At 40.0% G+C, this 19925-nt stretch overlaps 1 protein-coding gene across 1 annotated transcript in view; it reads left to right on the top strand.

Moving 5' to 3' along the window:
• Nucleotides 1-1892: 1892 nt before the first annotated feature.
• LOC119734671 (dynein heavy chain 3, axonemal-like) overlaps nucleotides 1893-19925 on the top strand; it is a gene marked incomplete in the record, with an annotated part of 84981 nt that continues 66948 nt past the window's right edge. The window contains 8 exon segments of the mRNA XM_038208195.1: nucleotides 1893-2074; nucleotides 9203-9276; nucleotides 9682-9783; nucleotides 10567-10786; nucleotides 14335-14434; nucleotides 14755-14872; nucleotides 17009-17198; nucleotides 18186-18381. Of these exon segments, the coding sequence (XP_038064123.1) occupies nucleotides 9262-9276; nucleotides 9682-9783; nucleotides 10567-10786; nucleotides 14335-14434; nucleotides 14755-14872; nucleotides 17009-17198; nucleotides 18186-18381 (941 nt within the window).

Here is a 19925-nt window from a genome sequence, read left to right as displayed (position 1 = left end):
CTTCCCATAGAATTGCGCACATTCCATACCGGATGTGATTTCTGTGTCAATGCGGACCATGTGGACAAAATTTTGAGCGTCGCATAATGCAATCCGACCGTTCGTGATTCGAAACGGAGCCTGAGCGAGTGACGCGGGAATTGCAAATTTACAACACAGATAAGTTTTACAGAATTTCCTACATTAGTACGCTTTTCAACGAGAAAAAAACATCTCTAAACTGGAATAAAAGAGTAATGAATCAGTCTTAACGGCTGTTTCAAACCTTGCAGAGTCATGACCTTGATGACGCGCAGGTCACTGGTCACGCAAAATCCAACCAATCAGAGCGTGAATTCATCAGAGTATCCCAGCGTCCTGTTTGCAGGGTAGTCTGGTTCCCTATAGACCTGACAATTATTCCCGACGCTCACGTCTAAATTGTAGGTCAGGCAGCCTCCGTGGCTAAAAATATACATGACGACATTGACGGCCCTTTTTCAAAGCTCGGCTTCGTTTCCGATTTCACTTTATCACTTACAGCTTTTAATGTTCTGATCAAATTTGTAAATAAATCACTTGCTTCGTAATATCATACAGTTATGATAATACAGCTTGATATTTCTGTAAGATAACATTGACTAATGTTGATCTGGAATCTTTGAAATTAGGCACCCAAATAGCACTGTTAGCAGGCGGAGCTGAGTCGAATGAAGACCGAGTTTTGGAAAATCTCGGTAACGGTCGTCAAATTCAAAATAGTACATGACGCAGCAAAAAGTTCGCCCATATGATCCGAGTATACTTGATGCACAAAATCGTCGTTGAATTTCAAGTTTTCTTAATGAAAGCAATGAATATTCATTATCAACTCATTTTAAAACTTGTAATAAGCAATTAGCAGTTAATTAAACCTATATTATACTCGGAAATACTCGGACGCTATCCGATTGTCGACGAAATGAACTCGGCAAACTTCGGACATTTTCGGAAAAAGGAGGAATTCCTCCCGTTTTAGTCACGTAACGTAAATTGTAATACAATGTATTACCGGAGGCTACCTGACCCTAAGATTCATCAGAAATAGTCAGAATCTTTTGGTCAATTCGTAGCAGCGCGAGCACGGCGTGAGTTACGAAAACACGATTTTTGAAATCAAACTGTTACGATCTTATCGAGACAACATTCAGTATCATATTTCATATTATTATGAGCAAATTGGAAAGGAAATTAGTATTTTCAAGAAGGCGTAGACGAATGATCGCGAAATCACGTACTGCACGTTGTGAATAATAGCACCAAGTACACGATAAAAATCCATTACTAGCCAATTGCGGTATCCAATCAGGATACAGGAAGAAAGTTTCCTATCCATACCAGGGTTTACTATTGGAAACGCGGTTGGAAATAAAGTAAGCACTGGGGACGAGGTTGCGGTCTATGTGGCTGAAACCATTGATCTCCATATACACAGTCTGTGTATATGGAGATCAATGGCTGAAACATACATGATAGAGATCAGTGGAGTCACTGTATCCCAGCGTTTGCAGGTGGCGTGGGGGTACGAGCGAATTCAAACCTCGGTTCATTTTTAGAATTCGGAAAGACTTATGCTCCGTATCAGATAAGATTTTTTTCCTAATAAACATGTAATAATAACAATACGCTGCCATTTTTTTTAGTGCGTTCATTTTGGCCGAGAATGTTGCTCATTTATTACGACCATGGAGGAAGGAATGTTACGACAATCTCCTAAATCATTTTGTAATTGAGCCGAAACACTGATGCCGAGGTTTAACAAATTGCCTGATGTTAAAAAAATTAGGTCTGGTATCTCAACGATAAACAGTTATCTTCGAACATGAATAAGTTTTGCGCCAGACTACTTCCATACAACGCGTATGTCATAGCAACACGGTAGCCCGGATGTTAAATAAGGTGGTTCGGACGATATGTGTGTGGCAACCGAACTAAGTTGTAAAACTCAATAGAACTTTTCAGCCCAGACATTTTCACATTTATCCAAGAGGATTATGGAAGGGGATGATTTTAAGAATGAGTAGAAGAGAGTGTAACTTCTATTCCGTTTTTCAAGGTATGCAATACAATGAGGAAACATTGTGTAGTATCAGACGCCACTTCTTTGGTTGTGTACAAAGTCTAGGCCTATCATTGCCTATGGAGAATTGAGTGCATTTTCAACATGTTCAAATTTTCGGTAATCCGTTCCTATTTAAGGTTAAAAGACTCACCAAAACAGCTGACTAAATGACACTCAAAAGTGACATTCTGATATTTCTTGACACATTTGAACAGTTGGCAATGACAATGACATATCAGCACGACAGCAGGTTTAATTTTGTAGAAAGAGGGCAGGGCTTTGTGATTTATGAGGGGTAAAAGACGACAATGACAAAGAGAAAATTAAAAAAGCAAGATGGCGAACTGCAAAAAAAAGGTAGGAAAGTCACATTTTCTTTGATAGTGCTTTCAAAATTACAATTAGGTTGAGTTTGTCTTAGTCCGAGTAACTTGGACCCAACTTATCGCCTTTTTTAACATTTGAACATGGTCTGGCGACTATCGCCAGACCATGTCCAAACGTTAAAAAAGGCCATAAGTTGGGTCCAAGTTACTCGGACTAAGTTTGTCTGAAGAAAAAAGACTGCTTTAGCCTGCAAAAGTCACTTTGGTACTCGACAGTCATCTGCAAAAGTCAGTTTTGAACAGAACGCGTAAAATAGAGTAAGTTATACTTAGAGGTGTCCTAAAGTCTGATAAGGATTACCAAAAGTCCCAGATTCATGTCTTTTCACTTCAGCATTTTTGCAATGACTTAAGGCCTACCTTCATTGAGATAATATATGATGAAAAAAAGTGGCGAAAAGAATGTTGCAACCTGACACCACTTCAGCGGTTGTGTACAAAGTCTATGATGGAGAGTCAAGGACATTTTTCTAAGTATGGCCTATTGCCTAACAAAATGTCGCACGTGCGGCCGTTAGTGTCTCTTGGTCTAGGTAGAGGGCGCTCTTTTGCAAGGGCGGCGACAATAAATTTATTTGAATCCCGAGATTCGTTTGGTTGAAATATACAACCAGGTAGCTGTACTTAAATACTGAGTCAGGACGGCGAAGGAAGGTGACGATTGAACATCCAATCTTGCAGTGAACCTCTGGCGTCTTTATTTAACATAAATACTCCGATATTCAATCAATAATACTACAACAATGCGGGTTCCCCGAAATTACTCCGCCGCGTCATAGACCTAAACTTTAATTAGAATTAGCACCACCCACAGGCGCCACTGGATTTACTCCGGTAGATTTTCTCTAACTGCAACTGCTCCGCCAGTAATCAGCCCTGCTGAAATTACTCCGGTAGATTTCCTCTAACTGCAACTACATGTACTAGTACTACGCCAGTAATCAGCCCTGCTGAAATTACTCCGGTAGATTTCCTCTAACTGCAACTACTACGCCAGTAATCAGCCCTGCTGAAATTACTCCGGTAGATTTCCTCTAACTGCAACTACTACGCCAGTAATCAGCCCTGCTGAAATTACTCCGGTAGATTTCCTCTAACTGCAACTACTACTCCGTCAGCTCACTTCTGGTTCACTGCCGAGTAGTGCCGACACCCTTTTGGTATACGGTAGCCTACTCTGCCAGGTACAACTGCGTCTAACGTAAATTAGCGTGACTTCCCGGAGTCACCGGAGCGTTGAGTTCAGGAGTTGCCGCCTTGACCCCTATAACGATTGATGCGACTTAACTTGCGGCAACTGATTACTTTACTTTAATTATTCAACAAAATGAGCGACACAAATAAATATGTTTAAACAATTTATTAAAATACAATGCGACCGGAGTTTCTTGTTATCGGTCTTAAAAGTCAATACAGACCACAACGAATAAATGATGATAATTACTGGTGGTATGGAGTCAATTGTAGTCTATGAATCAATAAACAAGAGAGTTATATGGATCATGGGGAATAAACTATAAAAAATGCACTTGGGAGACTTCAATTTAGCTCAAATAAAATAAAGATAAAGTTTCTTACCTATAACGATTGATGCGACTTAACTTGCGGCAACTGATACTTCCCGCTGTGCGCGTAAAAGAATTATTTAATTGGTTCGTAAGTTATGTACTCATAGCAACCACGAGATGGCGTCCTAACGCAGCTCTGTACGCGAATAATTTGTATTAAAATTACGGAGTTAAAATACACTTTATCATTATTTAGAACAGCCAAAATTATCTATGCAAGTTATAATTATTTAGCATCCCAGATATAGACAGAATTAGCTCAGATGTTGAAGGGTATAAGTAATAGTATTTAATAATAAATAACGTGGTTTGGAACGATGAATGGATGACTAGCTGCGTGCGCGTGAAGATCAAGTTTACTGCAATGAACGCACAAAACCTCATCTAGTTCCCTGCTTATCAATCATTATATATTTACAGGTAAGTTGAATTATACTAAAAGGAATCAGCGAAATAATAAAAGACTTTAGGAATAAGTTAAGTGAGACTGACGTCACACCACCTCACGTCACAAAAATTGGAAATGTTTCTCAGTCTCGGATACATGCCTTATCATCATTTTTGCAATGACTGACCTTCATTGAGATGATATATGAAGAAAAAAGTGGCGTCAGGCTGCAACATTCTTTCCAAAGTGGCGTCAGGATGCAACATACTTTCCTGAAATGATTTGAGGAGAACATTGCGTACGGGCCTAATTGCTCCTTTTTTTCAATTAATTTTCAAGCGCCAAAAAGTTGCTTTCTGTGTGATTATTTCCTCCACTTTCCATCCTCGACTCGCACTTTTTCCTTTCTTCCGCTCCTCTTTAATAATAAGTTAATCACTTAGGCCTAGTTCACGTTTGAATTTTTGAAATCGGATGACTGGAGATAGAATTTCACTTTTTTGAAGGCAATACTGGTGCCTTTTTATGGACAAAAATGCAGTAGGCCTTGGCCTACGTAATCTTATTTTCTTTATTTAGCCGTGGCACACTGTCCATGTTCAACTGACCAATCAGCAAACGCCTCTAAATTAGTTAGATCCGCTCTTGCATACTGCCCTTCACTCATGTTGGATTTGCACAACAAGTTTTTCAGAGCTCAAAACATGGATCCGAAACTGTATATTTCCGTTTGCTCACAGACATCATCCGAATGTCATGAAACTTTCAGAAATGAAGCTCAAATGTCCGACTTTGCTAATTACTGACATCCAGATGGTTACACAATCTCTTTCCACCCTTACTTTCATTCCAATTTCAATATTGACATCGTGTGCATTTACAAAATGGTGGATCAGTTAGAATCTCACACACAAAGTTTATCAGAGATTCCCCAATGAAATAGACTTGAAATCAAGCCGGTAGTTGGCCAGGTTTAGTCCGCCCGGCGCCGCCGCATATCATACTGTACCACCTGCACTGGCATTGACACAGTACTGTTAGCCTTGGTCAAGGCGCTAGTTGTTATTCATCCCGGCTGTAGCGCGGTAAACGATATCCTCGCTAGCGCTATGCATGCGGTGCATTAAAAATACAGCGCGAACAGCGACCTCATGCAGCCACCATTTCTATGCAAATCAGTTGGACCCAATCTAGCGCCTTGGTTCAATCGTCGGCAAAAGCTTATGTTTTTCTTTATTTTGCGCTGGATTTCTAGCGCACGACCTCGTATGCGAATACAAATAAGTGTAGGCGGGGCTAATATGTGAAGTGTCCAATCACACCTTGGTAAATCCGGACGTCATCAAATTATTTGCAGCTATTCGCCTTTTGCGGACGTGACAGGAACCACAGTTTTTGTGTATTGGAGCCGTGTGCAGAGACACACAACGTGTACGTGTATGGATTATGTACGGTGCCACGTTTCACTATGCAAGTTTCCACGCAACGATCGACCAATAAGAAAACGACATTTAAGGTCAGCTAAGGCTATTAACATAATGAGCACCACCCCCAAAACCTCACATGGACGATTGAACCAAGGCGCTAGATTGGGTCCAACTGATTTGCATAAAAATAGTGGCCGCGTGAGGTCGCTGTTCGCGCTGTATTTTTAATGCACTGCATGCATTGCATAGACATATGACTGCATGCATAGCGCTAGCGAAGATATCGTTTACCGCGTTACGGCCGGCCAGATGAATAACAACTAGCGCCTTGACCAAGGCTACAGTACTGTATCATATGCATACAGTACCACCCAGGGGTTACGTGTAGTGTGCGTTGCAATAACATGCGGGAACGTTCAGTGCAACCTCAGCCCCAATATGCATGTGCGTCGAATCCAATTACCAACTTGAAACATCTGCTAGCCCTTAAACAAATAGAACTTGCTACCAAAATTGGACCGAGCACTCTGATTGGCTAAGAATCAGGAGGATATAAATATTTATATATTATTTACCTGTCTCGCTCGGTGCAGGCACCGATCCTGGTCTCACGGGTGTCAAAGTTCACTAATGCGTGTAATGAATGCTTCTAGTTCACCGTGCAACATAGCCTGGATCGAATCGATTGCTTGAAGGGTCGAAAGCTAATTCCTTGGTCATTTGAAATCCATCCATCCATCATTATATTCTCATTCAAAAAACAAGATTTGAACATTATATTTTCTATTTTACCGCCGAGTGTAATATTTGGACAAAAATCGTTCCAAAAAGAGAGAGAGAAAAAAAGAGGTGTGCATTGATCAAGCATGCTAGGAACTGTATCCCCACTCTAATAATGGATGCTTCCCAGCGATAAAGCCAGGTTATTATTGGCTCTCTCTATGGAAACGTAATGCATATGCATTTTGCTGGGTGCATAAATGAATAACCATCTATAAAATTCATTATTAGTCAAGGCGTTAGACCTGTCGGATGCTGGATGTAAACACGATACAGGACGCCAGCTAGTGCCATGCTTGGGCAAGGCACTTTACTACGAGTGCCTCTCTCCACCCAGGTGTAGTAAATGGGTACCTGGTAGGAAGAAATTCCTTTAATGCTTGAGCGCTGTAATGGCAGTCGTGCTAAAGCCAGGGTAATGATCAGTGTTGTAGTACTCGGTACTCGTACTCGAGTACTACTCCAGTACTTTTTTTGGAGTTCTCGTACTCGTAATCGTACTCGACTGTCAAAGTACTCGTACTCAAAATGATGGTACTCGTACTCGACATGTTGAAATTGTACTCAAGCATCAAAGTATTGTACTCGAATAGCAGTACTCGGGGGGGGGGGGGGGGGGGGGGAATGGTGTAGCTTGACTATATACCACAGACTTATTTTATCGATACTTTCGGTTTGAAATGGTTGATTGGCTTGTGGAGAAATCAAAGTTTCCTGATTTTCCTCTGTGCACATCCGGACAAACACATTTAACAGCTAGCCGTGAGTGGGTCTGTATATCGGTTTGACTGGGCCTGGGCCAATTAGGCACAATGCGGTTTGACTGGGCCTGGGCCAATTACGCACAATGAACCATTTGCCGTATGGCTGTATTCCGAAATACAAGTACTCGTACTAGTACTCGTACTCGTAAGTACAAGTACTCGTACTCGGAGACCTGTTTTTGTACTCGGAGGTACAAGTAATCGTACTCGGCAACCTAAGTACTCAGCAGTACTTGGTACTCGGGAAAAAAGTACTCAACTACAACACTGGTAATAATAGAGCGTCAGGAGCGTCACTTTGTGACGGACATGAGCGCTATACAAGAAGCCATTATTATAATTGTTATATTGGGGGCCTCGTCGGACAAAACACGACAGTGTCTAACGACTTGATTTCAAGCATATGAATGAAAATAAGGTCATGCGGTAGGTTTTTAACGCACCAGAATGCACAGAAACAGGAAAAGAAGTACTCGGTACTTTCCGTATGAGTCGAGAAAAGTCCACAAAATTGGGCCGAAAGTGCGATGACTCCAGTCACAATCCTCGAGTCCGAGTCCGAGTCACGAGTCACTTGTTCTTAGTTGTTCACCAAACTAATCAATTTTTTTAAAAATTATTTTTCAATCATCCATTCTTTCTTTTAAGTAAATCCCAGTATATAGGTTACCTTGTGTGTGTACATGTTGTTTAAACCCAAAATGTGTTTTCCTTTTAATTCCCATCCCTAAAAACCCTCCTTCATGTAACCGGACACTTTTTGGCATGACACTGGGCCCTGGTGCTTGTCGTACAAATGCTATATAGGCGTGCGTGCGTGACACCTGGATACAATTTTCCGTGGCGCCGTGTTTTGTCTATGGAGTAAAAAAGAATGCTACGTTGTCGCACAAATACTTAACGTTATGTTTTTTCTTTTGATGAAAATGTGTGACTCGAGTCACGAGTCACCAAGCTCGAGTCCGAGTCATCATGGTCGAGTCTGAGTCATTTTCAAATGTGACTCGAGTCGAGTCCAAGTTACGAAAAATGTGACTCGAGTCCAACTCGAGTCCGAGTCCTGGACTCGAGTCCTACAACACTGACAGGGGTATAGGCACAGCGAATGGAGCGCCTCGGGCATTTTGTCGCATTTTTAACAATATCTTCAATAACCCAAAGATACATGTGTCAGGAATTCTGATGGGACAATTTCATTTTTGTAACCTGTGTAGTTTTTAAGTTACCATTTTATAAATTTGGCCGTCATGTCGAGGTCCATTGTGTTTGTCCAAGGGGAAAAGTCACGTAACGAAAGAGCCTATTTTTAGTTTGCTTGAATTCCATAGCTTATTCCCAGGCCCATTTTCATAAAACTGAATGGTTCTTGAGTCCTGTGCTGAATGGCAAAACATAAACAGCGAAAATTATGTGCAAATGATTAGATGTATGCATCGGCTGACATAATACTGTCCAAACCTTAACCCAATGACGTTGAAGTTCAACTTTTTACACAACCACGATGGAATAGTTGTGTCAAGATACAACATTCTCTCTGAATATTTCTCAGACTTTACGTCAATAAAAAAGGATCTGTAGAAGCCATGAATTATAATGCAAGTGATATATTACATATTATCAAACACAAAAAATGCTATTTTTGTGCTCTCATAAAAAAAATCATACCTGAGTCAACACACAAACACACTTTGGGCTAACCTGCTATGCTACTAAACCTTTTCAATCAGACTTGATTTCAAAACGTTGTATCTATCCAAAATGTCACGTTGAAGTGCTGTAACTTTATAATCATTGAAACCTTTTTTACAGACTTTTACAGTTAGGCTACAGAATACCCTTTGGAGATCAAAGCAGAAGAAGAAAGCAACATGGATCGAGCAAAGGTAATATTCTTTCTGCAATTACTGTCCCAAGTGTCAGATTTTTAAAGGAGTTTTCCTAAAAAAAATTTTTTTTGGTCAGGATTTTTTTTGATTTCAGGATTTCTTAAAGAATCCCTTTTGAAATCTGGAATTCCTGAGGTTTTACTGTAAAGTTTATATAAAACAAAAAAATGGGTATATAAAGGGGTGCCTTTAGGAAGATACAGACATGTATCATGGACCCTACATTGCTCTGGGGCTCTTGGCAACCCTCAAACCCTCTGCCAATTATTTCGTGGATTCGATTATTTCAATGTCCCCCAATCTCAGCCCTGGTGTCCACCGTCTGTCTGTAATTTAGCATCTATGTTTCTTTGATGGGGATTGGTTGAACATTAACACCTGGTATCGTCCATTGATTTACAGGTAACTGGTACACCTTTATTAAGCTGCAGCCAGACCCGTGGCTTGCCAGGTCTTCCTCCTCTACCAAAAGATGCTGCTAGACATCCCTCTGACCTCTATCAGGTAAAACAAGGCTTGAAATACCCACTGGACTGCTGGATCAGTTCTAGTTGGAAGTACCATTCTAGTTCTTTTTCTGACTAAACTAGACATGTGCACTTATGTTTTTTTTTTATCAGTTTGGGTCTACTGCTCATTTACATAAAATGCTCAATTTTAAATCCAGTTTGACCAAGGCGCTATGTTTTTTTCCCCATTTACTAAAGTAATGATGAAAGAAACCGTTCTTGTGCATTTTTTCTTTAGCTTTCCAAATAATTTTTCTTTTCTTTTCTAAATCGTACTGAAAAAGTATGTTTTTCTTATATTTGTAGTGGTGTATGACAGTAATTCTTGTTTAGGAAAATTTTTGAGCCAGTAGCCCGTTATCTAGAAAAGTTCTATGTGAAGCTTGATCCCTATAAACAAATATTGAAATGTGTAATCCAATTTTTTTTTTTACATTCGACCGCATGACTGGCCTCTAATTTCTGAAAGTTTTTGGTAAAGATGGCAAAATATCTCGCACAACAACCACTGCTATGATGACTTCAATGAATACATAAACACTGTATATAGCCATTACACGAACTTCATTGTTACTCACACAGGTGCCTTTTAAAAGATTTAAATTTCTCAACTAAATATGGATAAATTCTAAATACTACAAGAAAAAAAGTTGCAAGATTTGATGATGTTCTCTGAGACAATTTATTCATAGATACTTGTCAGAATCTGATGCATATTGGCAGTTCATCACAGAAAGTTGAATAGATTATTTACAGTTTCTTTTTTTCCCCTTTCCAGATTGTTTTGAAGCACAGTGAGCATCCTCCAATCATGCAAGGCATGTCATGGACGCTGGCTGCACCCTTCAAAGAACAGAAGTACAGCCGCACACCCAGTGAGTCCATTGCCAACAACTACACACCCTCGGCCAACAAGCTGAACATCAAGGCACTACCACGCAGTAATCTGGCCCGATCAGTCACACAGCCAAGCATGACCAGGAAGAGAAGCCACTCACGTATCCTTTCCAATAACTTTCCAATTGAAGTTGCCAGATTTCTTATACTTGAAAAAGAGAAGGAAAACAAATGATAAATTGGAGAAGATACATGTATTTAGAATAGCCTACAGGATTGTCCAAAATCCCCCAGAAGGTTTTAGAGAATTGTTTGTCTTAACTAAAGACTGTTTCTTTTCATTGGGCTTGATCCCCTTAAGACATGATTAATTTCTTACATTCTATGACATTCAATACCAGTAAAACCCAAGTCAAGCATATCACTAGGAATCAAAATATCCAACCCCCGATCTACATCTTAGGAGACGCTCCACTTGCTACTACATACTCATTCCAATATCTTGGCATTGTTATTGATTCTAGACTTACCTGGAAATCTCATGTTAACACCATTGTTTCCAAAGCTAACCGTCTTTTAGGCTTTATCCGGACAGTAGCACGTGGAGCTTCTCCATCTGCCATCTTTTGCCTGTACAGGTCCCTTGTCCTTCCTATTTTGGAATATGGCTCACCTGCTTGGGACCCCTATACCTCCGCTGATCAACAAAAACTTAAACATGTTCAACGCACAGCTACCCGTATTGTTCTAGGTCAGCGGAGGGGGAAATGTCATATGAGGACAGACTCCATCAGCTCAATTGGTCCATGCTCACTTCCAGAAGAAATTTCATTCTATGCTCATTTGTATTCAAGGTATTATATGGCCTAGTACACTGTGAATCTGTCCATGAGAACCTTCATATTAATCCACGTCATCCAAACATCCTCACATTTCTTGACCTTCCTGCTCGTACTGATGCTTTATTCCATTCACCAACCTGTCGCTTTCCTAGACTCTGGAATCACTTACCTACTTCAATCCGGGATTCTGCAGTGCTTAATTCACTAAACTCATTTCTAGCCAGTCTCAAGACACACTTCCATGACCAGCTCACATTATAGCGTAATTAACTTAATCTTAAGTTTAATCTTCGGGCTTCCCTTTATTGTGTTATTTCCCTGCCATTTGTAATTTTGTTCTTGTGCCTTTGTTTGCCTTTTCTGTCCTGTTTGTTTGTCATTATGTTCGGGTCCGCATGCTTCCGAGCAACAGTGATTAGATTCACTTTTGCGGTCCCTGACCCACATAATCGTTTTCATTGGGATTTTATTGCGCCTTATTGGTTCTTGTTCAACTCCCAATTGGGAAGCCTAGCTGTCATTTAAAGTGCATGCCCTGAACTTCATGATTTTTTTAAAATTGAAATTACATGTTTATGGGTTCCTTTTGTTGTGCGTTTTCAACCACTTTTGCGTAGTTTTTGTTTGGTTTTGTATCACTGTTTGTAATACTTTGTTGAGGTCAAATAAATAATAATAATTATCTCCACAGTTGAGGGTTGAGAGGATGCAGAACGGCCTTAGCAAATGTGTCATTGAAGGTAGAAAGTGTGCATTGACAAATTATTTTTGTGTCCACTTGAAAAACTGCATTGTAGCTGTTAGGCCAAAATTGTAGCATTTTGTGTATATGCCATAGAGAGCTTACGTTGGTGAACATGATGAGGAGCAGTACTAATAATGTACATTAACTACCAGTTAAAGTTATATTAAAATAAACAACTTAAATTGTTTTGAAACTTCTGAAAAGATATTGATTTCCATAAATACTGTTGAAAGGGCAAAGATCTTGAAAAGGTGATTCCCCTGCTTTACTACACAATGGCTAGGTGCTAAAATGGCATTTGAACAGTTACACCGAATCTGTTTTATCTCTCTGCTAAAACCGCATGTTACAACACCTCAAAGGGTGGGTTTAGCACTATTTCAGAAAATTTGATCTTTTAGTACAATCTCTGAATGGTTTTAGCTCAAATGCTTCCTGTTTTAGTAACGCCTTTTTTGTGGCACACTTCGTACAAGTGCAAATCAGTCTTGTGGGTTCGAACACTGGTTTCGAACATCAACTTTTTCATTTAGATTTATGTCTTTTGGTACTTCAAAAGCTGTCAAAAATAGCCCCCAAAATGAAAACAAAAATGCTAAACATGTTCTTAAAGGAAAAAACGTTCAAGGCCGATGTACAGTACTAAAATGGGAATTATAGTCACAAAGGGAACCGTCCAACACAGTCTGTAAGGTACAGCGTACCCCGCGGTATCAGCGAGCATGGTCGCAGTGGACTGCCATTGCTAGGGCTATGATGTCAACCATGACGACGAAGAAAGGCTCCAGACCACGTGCAGTGAACTGGGCAAAAAGGACGAAGTGAAGGCGCAGGGTTTGGGCCGAGGCGGAAGTTCTACGTGACCTCAGAAACTGAGATATACCATTTCGAGTTGAACTCACTAAACTTAAAATGGTGTCTGAACGCTTTGTACGTTTTAATTTTATGACCGGCTACCCATGGTGAGTGACCGTTTTAACTTTTTTGACTGTTTAGCTAAAACGCTGTCTGAACATAGCCAAAGTACATACATGCTTAAATATATTGTGATATTTTGCTTGTGGTGAATTACCATAAACCATAGCCCAGAGCTAGACTTAGATAATCATCACTGATGACACTAAGCAGTCTAGATCAATAACACATGATCTCGTTTTTATAAGTGTTTCAATGACCTTGTGTATCAACATTTACTCAGCGCACATATTGACAAGAGTTTGCATTTTAGTAAGTAGTAAAATGTATCCTCTTTTGACACCTGTTGACCATATTATGTAATCACTCGATCCTTGATCAAACAATCTCCTACTTGATATGAGATTGCTAGTTTGTTCAAGGTATGTACTGTCACAATCTTGTATACATTGGAACAAGTATTGTAAACAGACAGTAGCAATATAATATATCTCTATATAATTTTTTATCGGTAACATTTCAAATTTTACAATATTTCCAAGCATACTTTTCTAAAGACAAGTTCAATATTTCATTAAGTCAGTGTTGCCCTACTAGCTAGTGTTATGATAATAAAAAATATATATAATTGATGTGAATATATAAAGTAGGGCTGTGCATCAGAACAGGGTACCCAAGTACCTGACCGTTGATGTCAGGAACCGGTGACAGATTATGGGATCAGGTACCCATAACCAACTTCACAAATTACTTAGTAATTCTGAGACAATGAAAAAGAAGGGTTTTGAATGTCATTTGTGGGGAATTTTCAAAATGGAATTTGGCTACATGGGAAAACAAAATATATTTCACGTTTATGACGCTCGCGAAAGTTGAGGTTTTCACTGTAAATTAAGCTATAAAGGTCGCGGAACTGTACTGACACTGACGTAGTAATGTTATCATGCAGACCTTAACGAACAATCTGAACAGCAACTTCTGAGATTCAAATTTTAGAATTGGGTTTCTTGCACGGGTACCTGGAACCCTGTTTTTTTTTTCAATCGAGTACCCAGTTCCCGTACTACTCGTAAATGCACACCCCTAATATACATGTAAAGCCAAAAGACTTCATAGAAAACATTGAACAATTTGATGACAAGTGCCTTTATCGATTACTTCTGTGAGAGAAAATCAACAAAAGACCTTAACTCTAAAATGTCATCAGCTCAAAGATCCCCACGCAGCCCTCAACCTGGAGACATACCACCGATATCACCTAGAGCAAAGACGTTTGTAGGAAGACGTACCAAGACACAGTTAAATGGGTGAGCAATTAAGAATCAAAGACAATTCCAGAGTATGTGACATTTATTCACTCGACAAATTGTATAAAACTGTCATTTTCACTTCTGCTTGTGTTACTAACAATGAAACGCTGATGTAAGACTCTGAGTCTACCATTGAAAATCAAATGCTGCTTACAAGTAATGACATTGACAGGACTGTTGTTGCCTGGTGCTTTGTGTGTACATTATGGCAATTGAAAATCACACAATATCATATTTATCATGCTCTAACAAGGACAACATTTGCCACAGGGCCATTTAAAGTTTTGAAATTTGACAAACTTTTACTTTTTGTGCAGACATGCTGTTCTTCCATCCAGCCGACCTATGACCCCAATGGAACAGATGGATACAATGTTGAAGATGGAGCAAGAGGAAGATGCAAATTATGGGGAGCCATCAGACAGAGATATGGCGGTAAGGAGGACAGACATGTCTCTCATGAAAAAGGTGGCATAGAGCTACGATCCAGATTGTATTTTACCATTTGCCAATGGGTTGAGGGTACTTTATCAGCAAACTGATTCGTCTTTTTATGAGGCATATGTTGTGGCCAAGTGGCTAAAAATGGACTAAATTACTAACGAATTGTGAACCTTTTGGAGCCTCCATTGCTCAACTAATCAGGATTGATACCAGACTCTCATGTGGCCTTGTTTTGAAGTAAACAAATTGCTGTTTTACCACACAATCACTAAAAGAAGTCGGCAAAAACTATTTTCGTATTAAAAGCTGTTGTTATCCTCATCCATGATGTTTAATTGGGTGAAAATGTGCAGCTACATCAAGTTGTGTGTAAATCGATAGTAAGTTTATTGTGCAGATGCGCAATACATTTTTCGCGTAAATGTTACACACATGGTGTAAGTTGTTGTAAAATCGGCTGAAGTTGTTATAATGTGATGAAATTGCATGATAAAGAATGAAGCCAAAATATTGAAAGAGACGGGGAGTATTAATGTCTGAACACATAGCCTGCGACAAGTGTGCAAGATATGTACAAATATCATTTACGTTTGAGTCCTTTGGCAAACACTAAATAGCTTCAACATGCCTGTTTGTCCGATACACAGATCTGTCAATAATGAAAAGCCCAAGTACTCAGACCACACTGTCTTGTTTAATACTTAGGCTTTATAGACCAATCTGTTAAATCCTGTCCAATATTGCTATGACCATACACAGCCAGGACTGTGCCCCAAACTGTTTGGCGAGGTGCATGTGTTGTTGCCCATGTGTGCACCGGGTTATGGCCAAATCCAATATCCGGTTCGTTAGTAAAAACGTCATACACGCGCGCACACAACTGATAACTAGCGCCCATTGGATAAACGCTCGAGCTGCGTTACTTGGATATAGACACTCGAGTTGCGTTACTTGGATAAACGCTCGAGTTTCGTTACTTGGATAGACGCTCGAGTTGCGTTACTTGGATAGACGCTCGAGTTGCGTTACTTGGATAGACTCTCGAGTTGCATTGCCGGTACCCATTTATACTCCTGGGTGAAGAGAGGCAAGTGGGGGTGAAGTGGCTTTCCCAACACAATGGCCAGCAACTGGATTTGAACCCCTGACTCTCTGATTATGAGTCATGAACCCTAACCACTAGGCCACACTCCCCAAATCCAATATGCTCCTCTCCTATTTACAATTCTAAATTTCATCATACTTGTTGAACTTAACCATTGTTTAAATTGTTTAAACTATATTTAAAAGTCCACATGTTGCAGATGACATGAATGGATATTAATAAATACCTTGGAGAGTTGATGGTTTCTGATTGGTCGAGACTCGATCACGTGGCCGGGCATTAACGGTGGACCTGCTTCAAAGATCAAGCGAATAAATGGCCCCTGAACCAGCATTGATCAAGCCCCGTTCAGCCCCATGCAAGCAAATGATTGGTCAAAATATAGTAACAGTCCTGCGGTAGCTTGTAACAATAGAGCACTGCACATGCGCTCAACCCCCATCGCGTGAGACTGACGTGCGCGTACGCAACACAGTTGCTAGGGATGCGTGCGTGCGCGCGCGTAATGAAGTTTTGAAACGACATCGTACAGCAGTGCAGTATATACTGAGGATGTTTACGACGAAAGCGTAGATCTACGATTTATTTTCTTTGAACACTTCACCCACCGACATATTTACCTTTCCTAAACCAAGCATCTTTGTAATTCCGGACACAAGGAATGTGTAAACGAGATTTCAGCTTCCTCCATCAGGTAAAGATATGAAAACATTGTTGTAATTTGTTTCGCTATGGCAGCAGTTTCTGTTGAGTTTACATCGTTATAGCTGTTAAGCTAAAATATGGCCCATGAACATGAACACAAAAAAGTCTGGAAATATCGCCGAAAAAAAGTCACAAAATTGGAGCATTTTAACTGTTTATTTCATTAAAAAGGTATTTATTAATGGGAATAACAGTGTGAGGATCCGGTCTTCACTGCGTCGCGGTCCATTAACAGTGGTCACCCCCACACCTGGTCATTATCACGCAGTGAAGACCGGCTCCTCACACTGTTATTCCTTGATTATTGCTATCTTCAGAGATACAATTACTACATCACCAAAGGCCTGACGGCAGAGATGCTTGCCCAGCCACCAGATAACATGATGAATAACGTCAGGTGCTACGTGCCACATGTACTCCTAGAGGAGGTGGGGCTTCAGAAACTACGATGCAATCTGGAGGACGAGATCTACAGTGATTATGAGTTCAGCAGTAGGAAGGCCATAGGTAGGTCATCCAGGGCACTGGAATACCCACTGGACTGCCACTCTAAAGTTGTCCATCGTGAATAAACTTAATGGTTTTTTATGTGTAATATTACATCAGACAGAGAAAACATTACTCGCATGTCTTGCATGGGATCATATTTCCAAGGCATTTACAATTTTATGAAACACTACATGGTATTTAAATAGTACTGAAGTAAGCAAATCTGCGCGTGTGACTGTCTGTGGAGCTAGCAAACGTAAGCTTACCCAACAGAAAATATGAGGAACGCATTTTTTTTTGGGGGGGGGGGGATTGGGGTAGGATTAGTGCATTCTCCACTGGAGTTTTGGGGAGGATGGGGCGCCTGGCAATCATTACAGTTTGCCGCCTGACAACTGTTACTGCCCCTTATTGTTTAGAATATTAACTACAGTTTACAGTGTTTTATATAATGGCTTATAATCCAGTCTTTTGAATGGGAAAAATGTGATTTTGGACGATAAAATTAATGAGAAGAGCTGTTCCTTATTAACCTCTGACCTGTGCACATGCAATCACGGCTTTTGCCAGGTTTGTTGCCCAGGTTTAAATATTGCTTACTCTCTGGAGAGTCCTGATTTATTTTGTTCTGAGGTGTTGCCTGATCTAAAAAATATTCTTGTGCTCGAAGGTCTCGTTAGAAATAGGAGCTAATAGGCAGTTTCATGATTCATCATCGAAACAAAAGGATTGTCAAATCTAAGTACAGGTCAAAAAGAATAGATTCAGATATCATGCATATTTTTAAAAATAATTAAATTTCAGATTTTTTATTAGATTTTAAATTTTTTGTTACCAGTAGAAGGTTTGCGGGAAAATACGTTATCTCTCATAATAAATTATAATGAACCAAACATTCAGAAGTTGGAGAAAATGACAAAGGGTGTACATCTATTTAAAAAAAAAAAAAAAACCCACAAAAAACGCTCACTCGTTTTCGGGTTTATTTTGACATTTCTTTAATAGTTGACTACATCTTAAAAGACCCTGAGGAGAAGTCCCGCCTGCACATTGCCTGGATCCCACGTCCATTCCCTAGACGGATCATCCGTGCCCCTATGCCTTGGCATAATTCCTATCTCATCAACAGAGACTGCAATACAAACCACCTGTTCATCACAAATAACATCATGCTGGAGCTGCAGAACCTGTGGTATGACAGGTGAGTCTAGGAACTAGACCTAAAAGACCTTTATTGATGATTTGTGGATGATGACATCTTGGTTAGATGAATGCCGCTGCATAGATTGGAGACATCCTCTTATTATGTGAGAACAGACAATGTCTTCAAAGTTTCTTGTGTTTTATTGGTTGGTATGAGTCATTACGATGCTGCCTTCCCTGATTGGGCCAACAAAAATAATAGTTCTGCTTCCGGTTACCCAACCTACCCTATTTTGACAGCCCCTACCCTAATTTGTTTTGGGGAAACATGAGAAAACCCCCCCAGAAAATCACTAATTACTACCTTTTACCCTTGACTGCATGCAGACACCTCCATATGTATTACTACCTACCGTATTTTCAAATGCCATGTAATCGGAAGCAGAACTCTTTTTTTTTGGTCTTGGCCTGGTACTCCAGTCATGCCAGTATGCTATGCGGAACACAGTGCCTTATTCAATTGCATGTGGCTATTTAAAGAGGTTGTGGAATGCTCGAAGACATTTCCGTCATTTTTCGGGTATATGTAGCCTAAGGTGTGATGAAATAAAAACGACTATTGTTTCTGTCATAAAATGAGTACAAAAGGTACTTTTGAGAGCTGTTTTTCAAGTCCTGTCATGCCTGTTTCGACCCGAACGTGCAATTTGTGTAAAAGTCGTCGTTGCGGGCAGCAAACAAAACACGGTAAATCGTGACGTAATACAGGGGTGTGAAATCTCAGCTTTAAAGCTGATTTCAGCTTTTTTTGTTTTGGATTTCAGCTTTTTTCCTTCACTTGCTGTGTACAAAAGTATAGGAGATTTCCAAAGTTCAGCTGTTTTTACACCTTTTTCAGCTGTTTTCAGCTATTTTTATCAGCGGTCACTCACACCCCTGGTAATAAACAGGACTCCCGATGCAGAGTAGCATAAACGAGTCCTGTTTATTACGTCACGATTTACTGTGTTTTGTTTGCTGCCCGCAACGACGACTTTTACACAAATTGCACGTTCGGGTCGAAACAGGACCTGAAAAATAGCTCTCAAAAGTACCCTTTGTACTCATTTCATGACAGAAACAATAGTTGTTTTTATTTCATCACACCTTAGGCTACATATACCCGAAAAATGACAGAAATGTCTTCGAGCATTCCACAACCTCTTTAAATTAAGTTGAACCATATGTTATAGGTCATTAGGTCAACAATGTAGTGGTGAATATGTTTGAATCTGACTTGACCGTAGGCACAAGTGCACTTGCCAGCGCAACGCTACATGTTCCAGATGTCAACGTTTTAGCCAGCAAGCCGTGCAGGCCGTGTTAGCACGGCCAGTTGTGAGAAAATCACGGGCTATATTTTCAAGCACGGCTTGTGTTTTTAAACTGAAGCAGTGCTAAATGTATTACAAAATCTATTTCAGTGATTGGGAATTTCACGTGAACAATTTGTGATTTTATTTTCTGATATAAAAGGCGAAAGATTTTTGGTTCTCTTGGACAATTCAAAACATAAAAACCTTAACACAGGCAAAATTATTTCGCGGCGAACGCACGCTCCCA

Source organism: Patiria miniata, unplaced genomic scaffold, assembly GCF_015706575.1.
Source record: "Patiria miniata isolate m_02_andy unplaced genomic scaffold, ASM1570657v1 HiC_scaffold_28, whole genome shotgun sequence".
Classification (NCBI taxonomy): Eukaryota; Metazoa; Echinodermata; class Asteroidea; order Valvatida; family Asterinidae; genus Patiria; species Patiria miniata.
The sequence above is the reverse complement of the archived record's forward strand: the minus strand, read 5'-3'. Positions and strand labels throughout refer to the sequence as shown.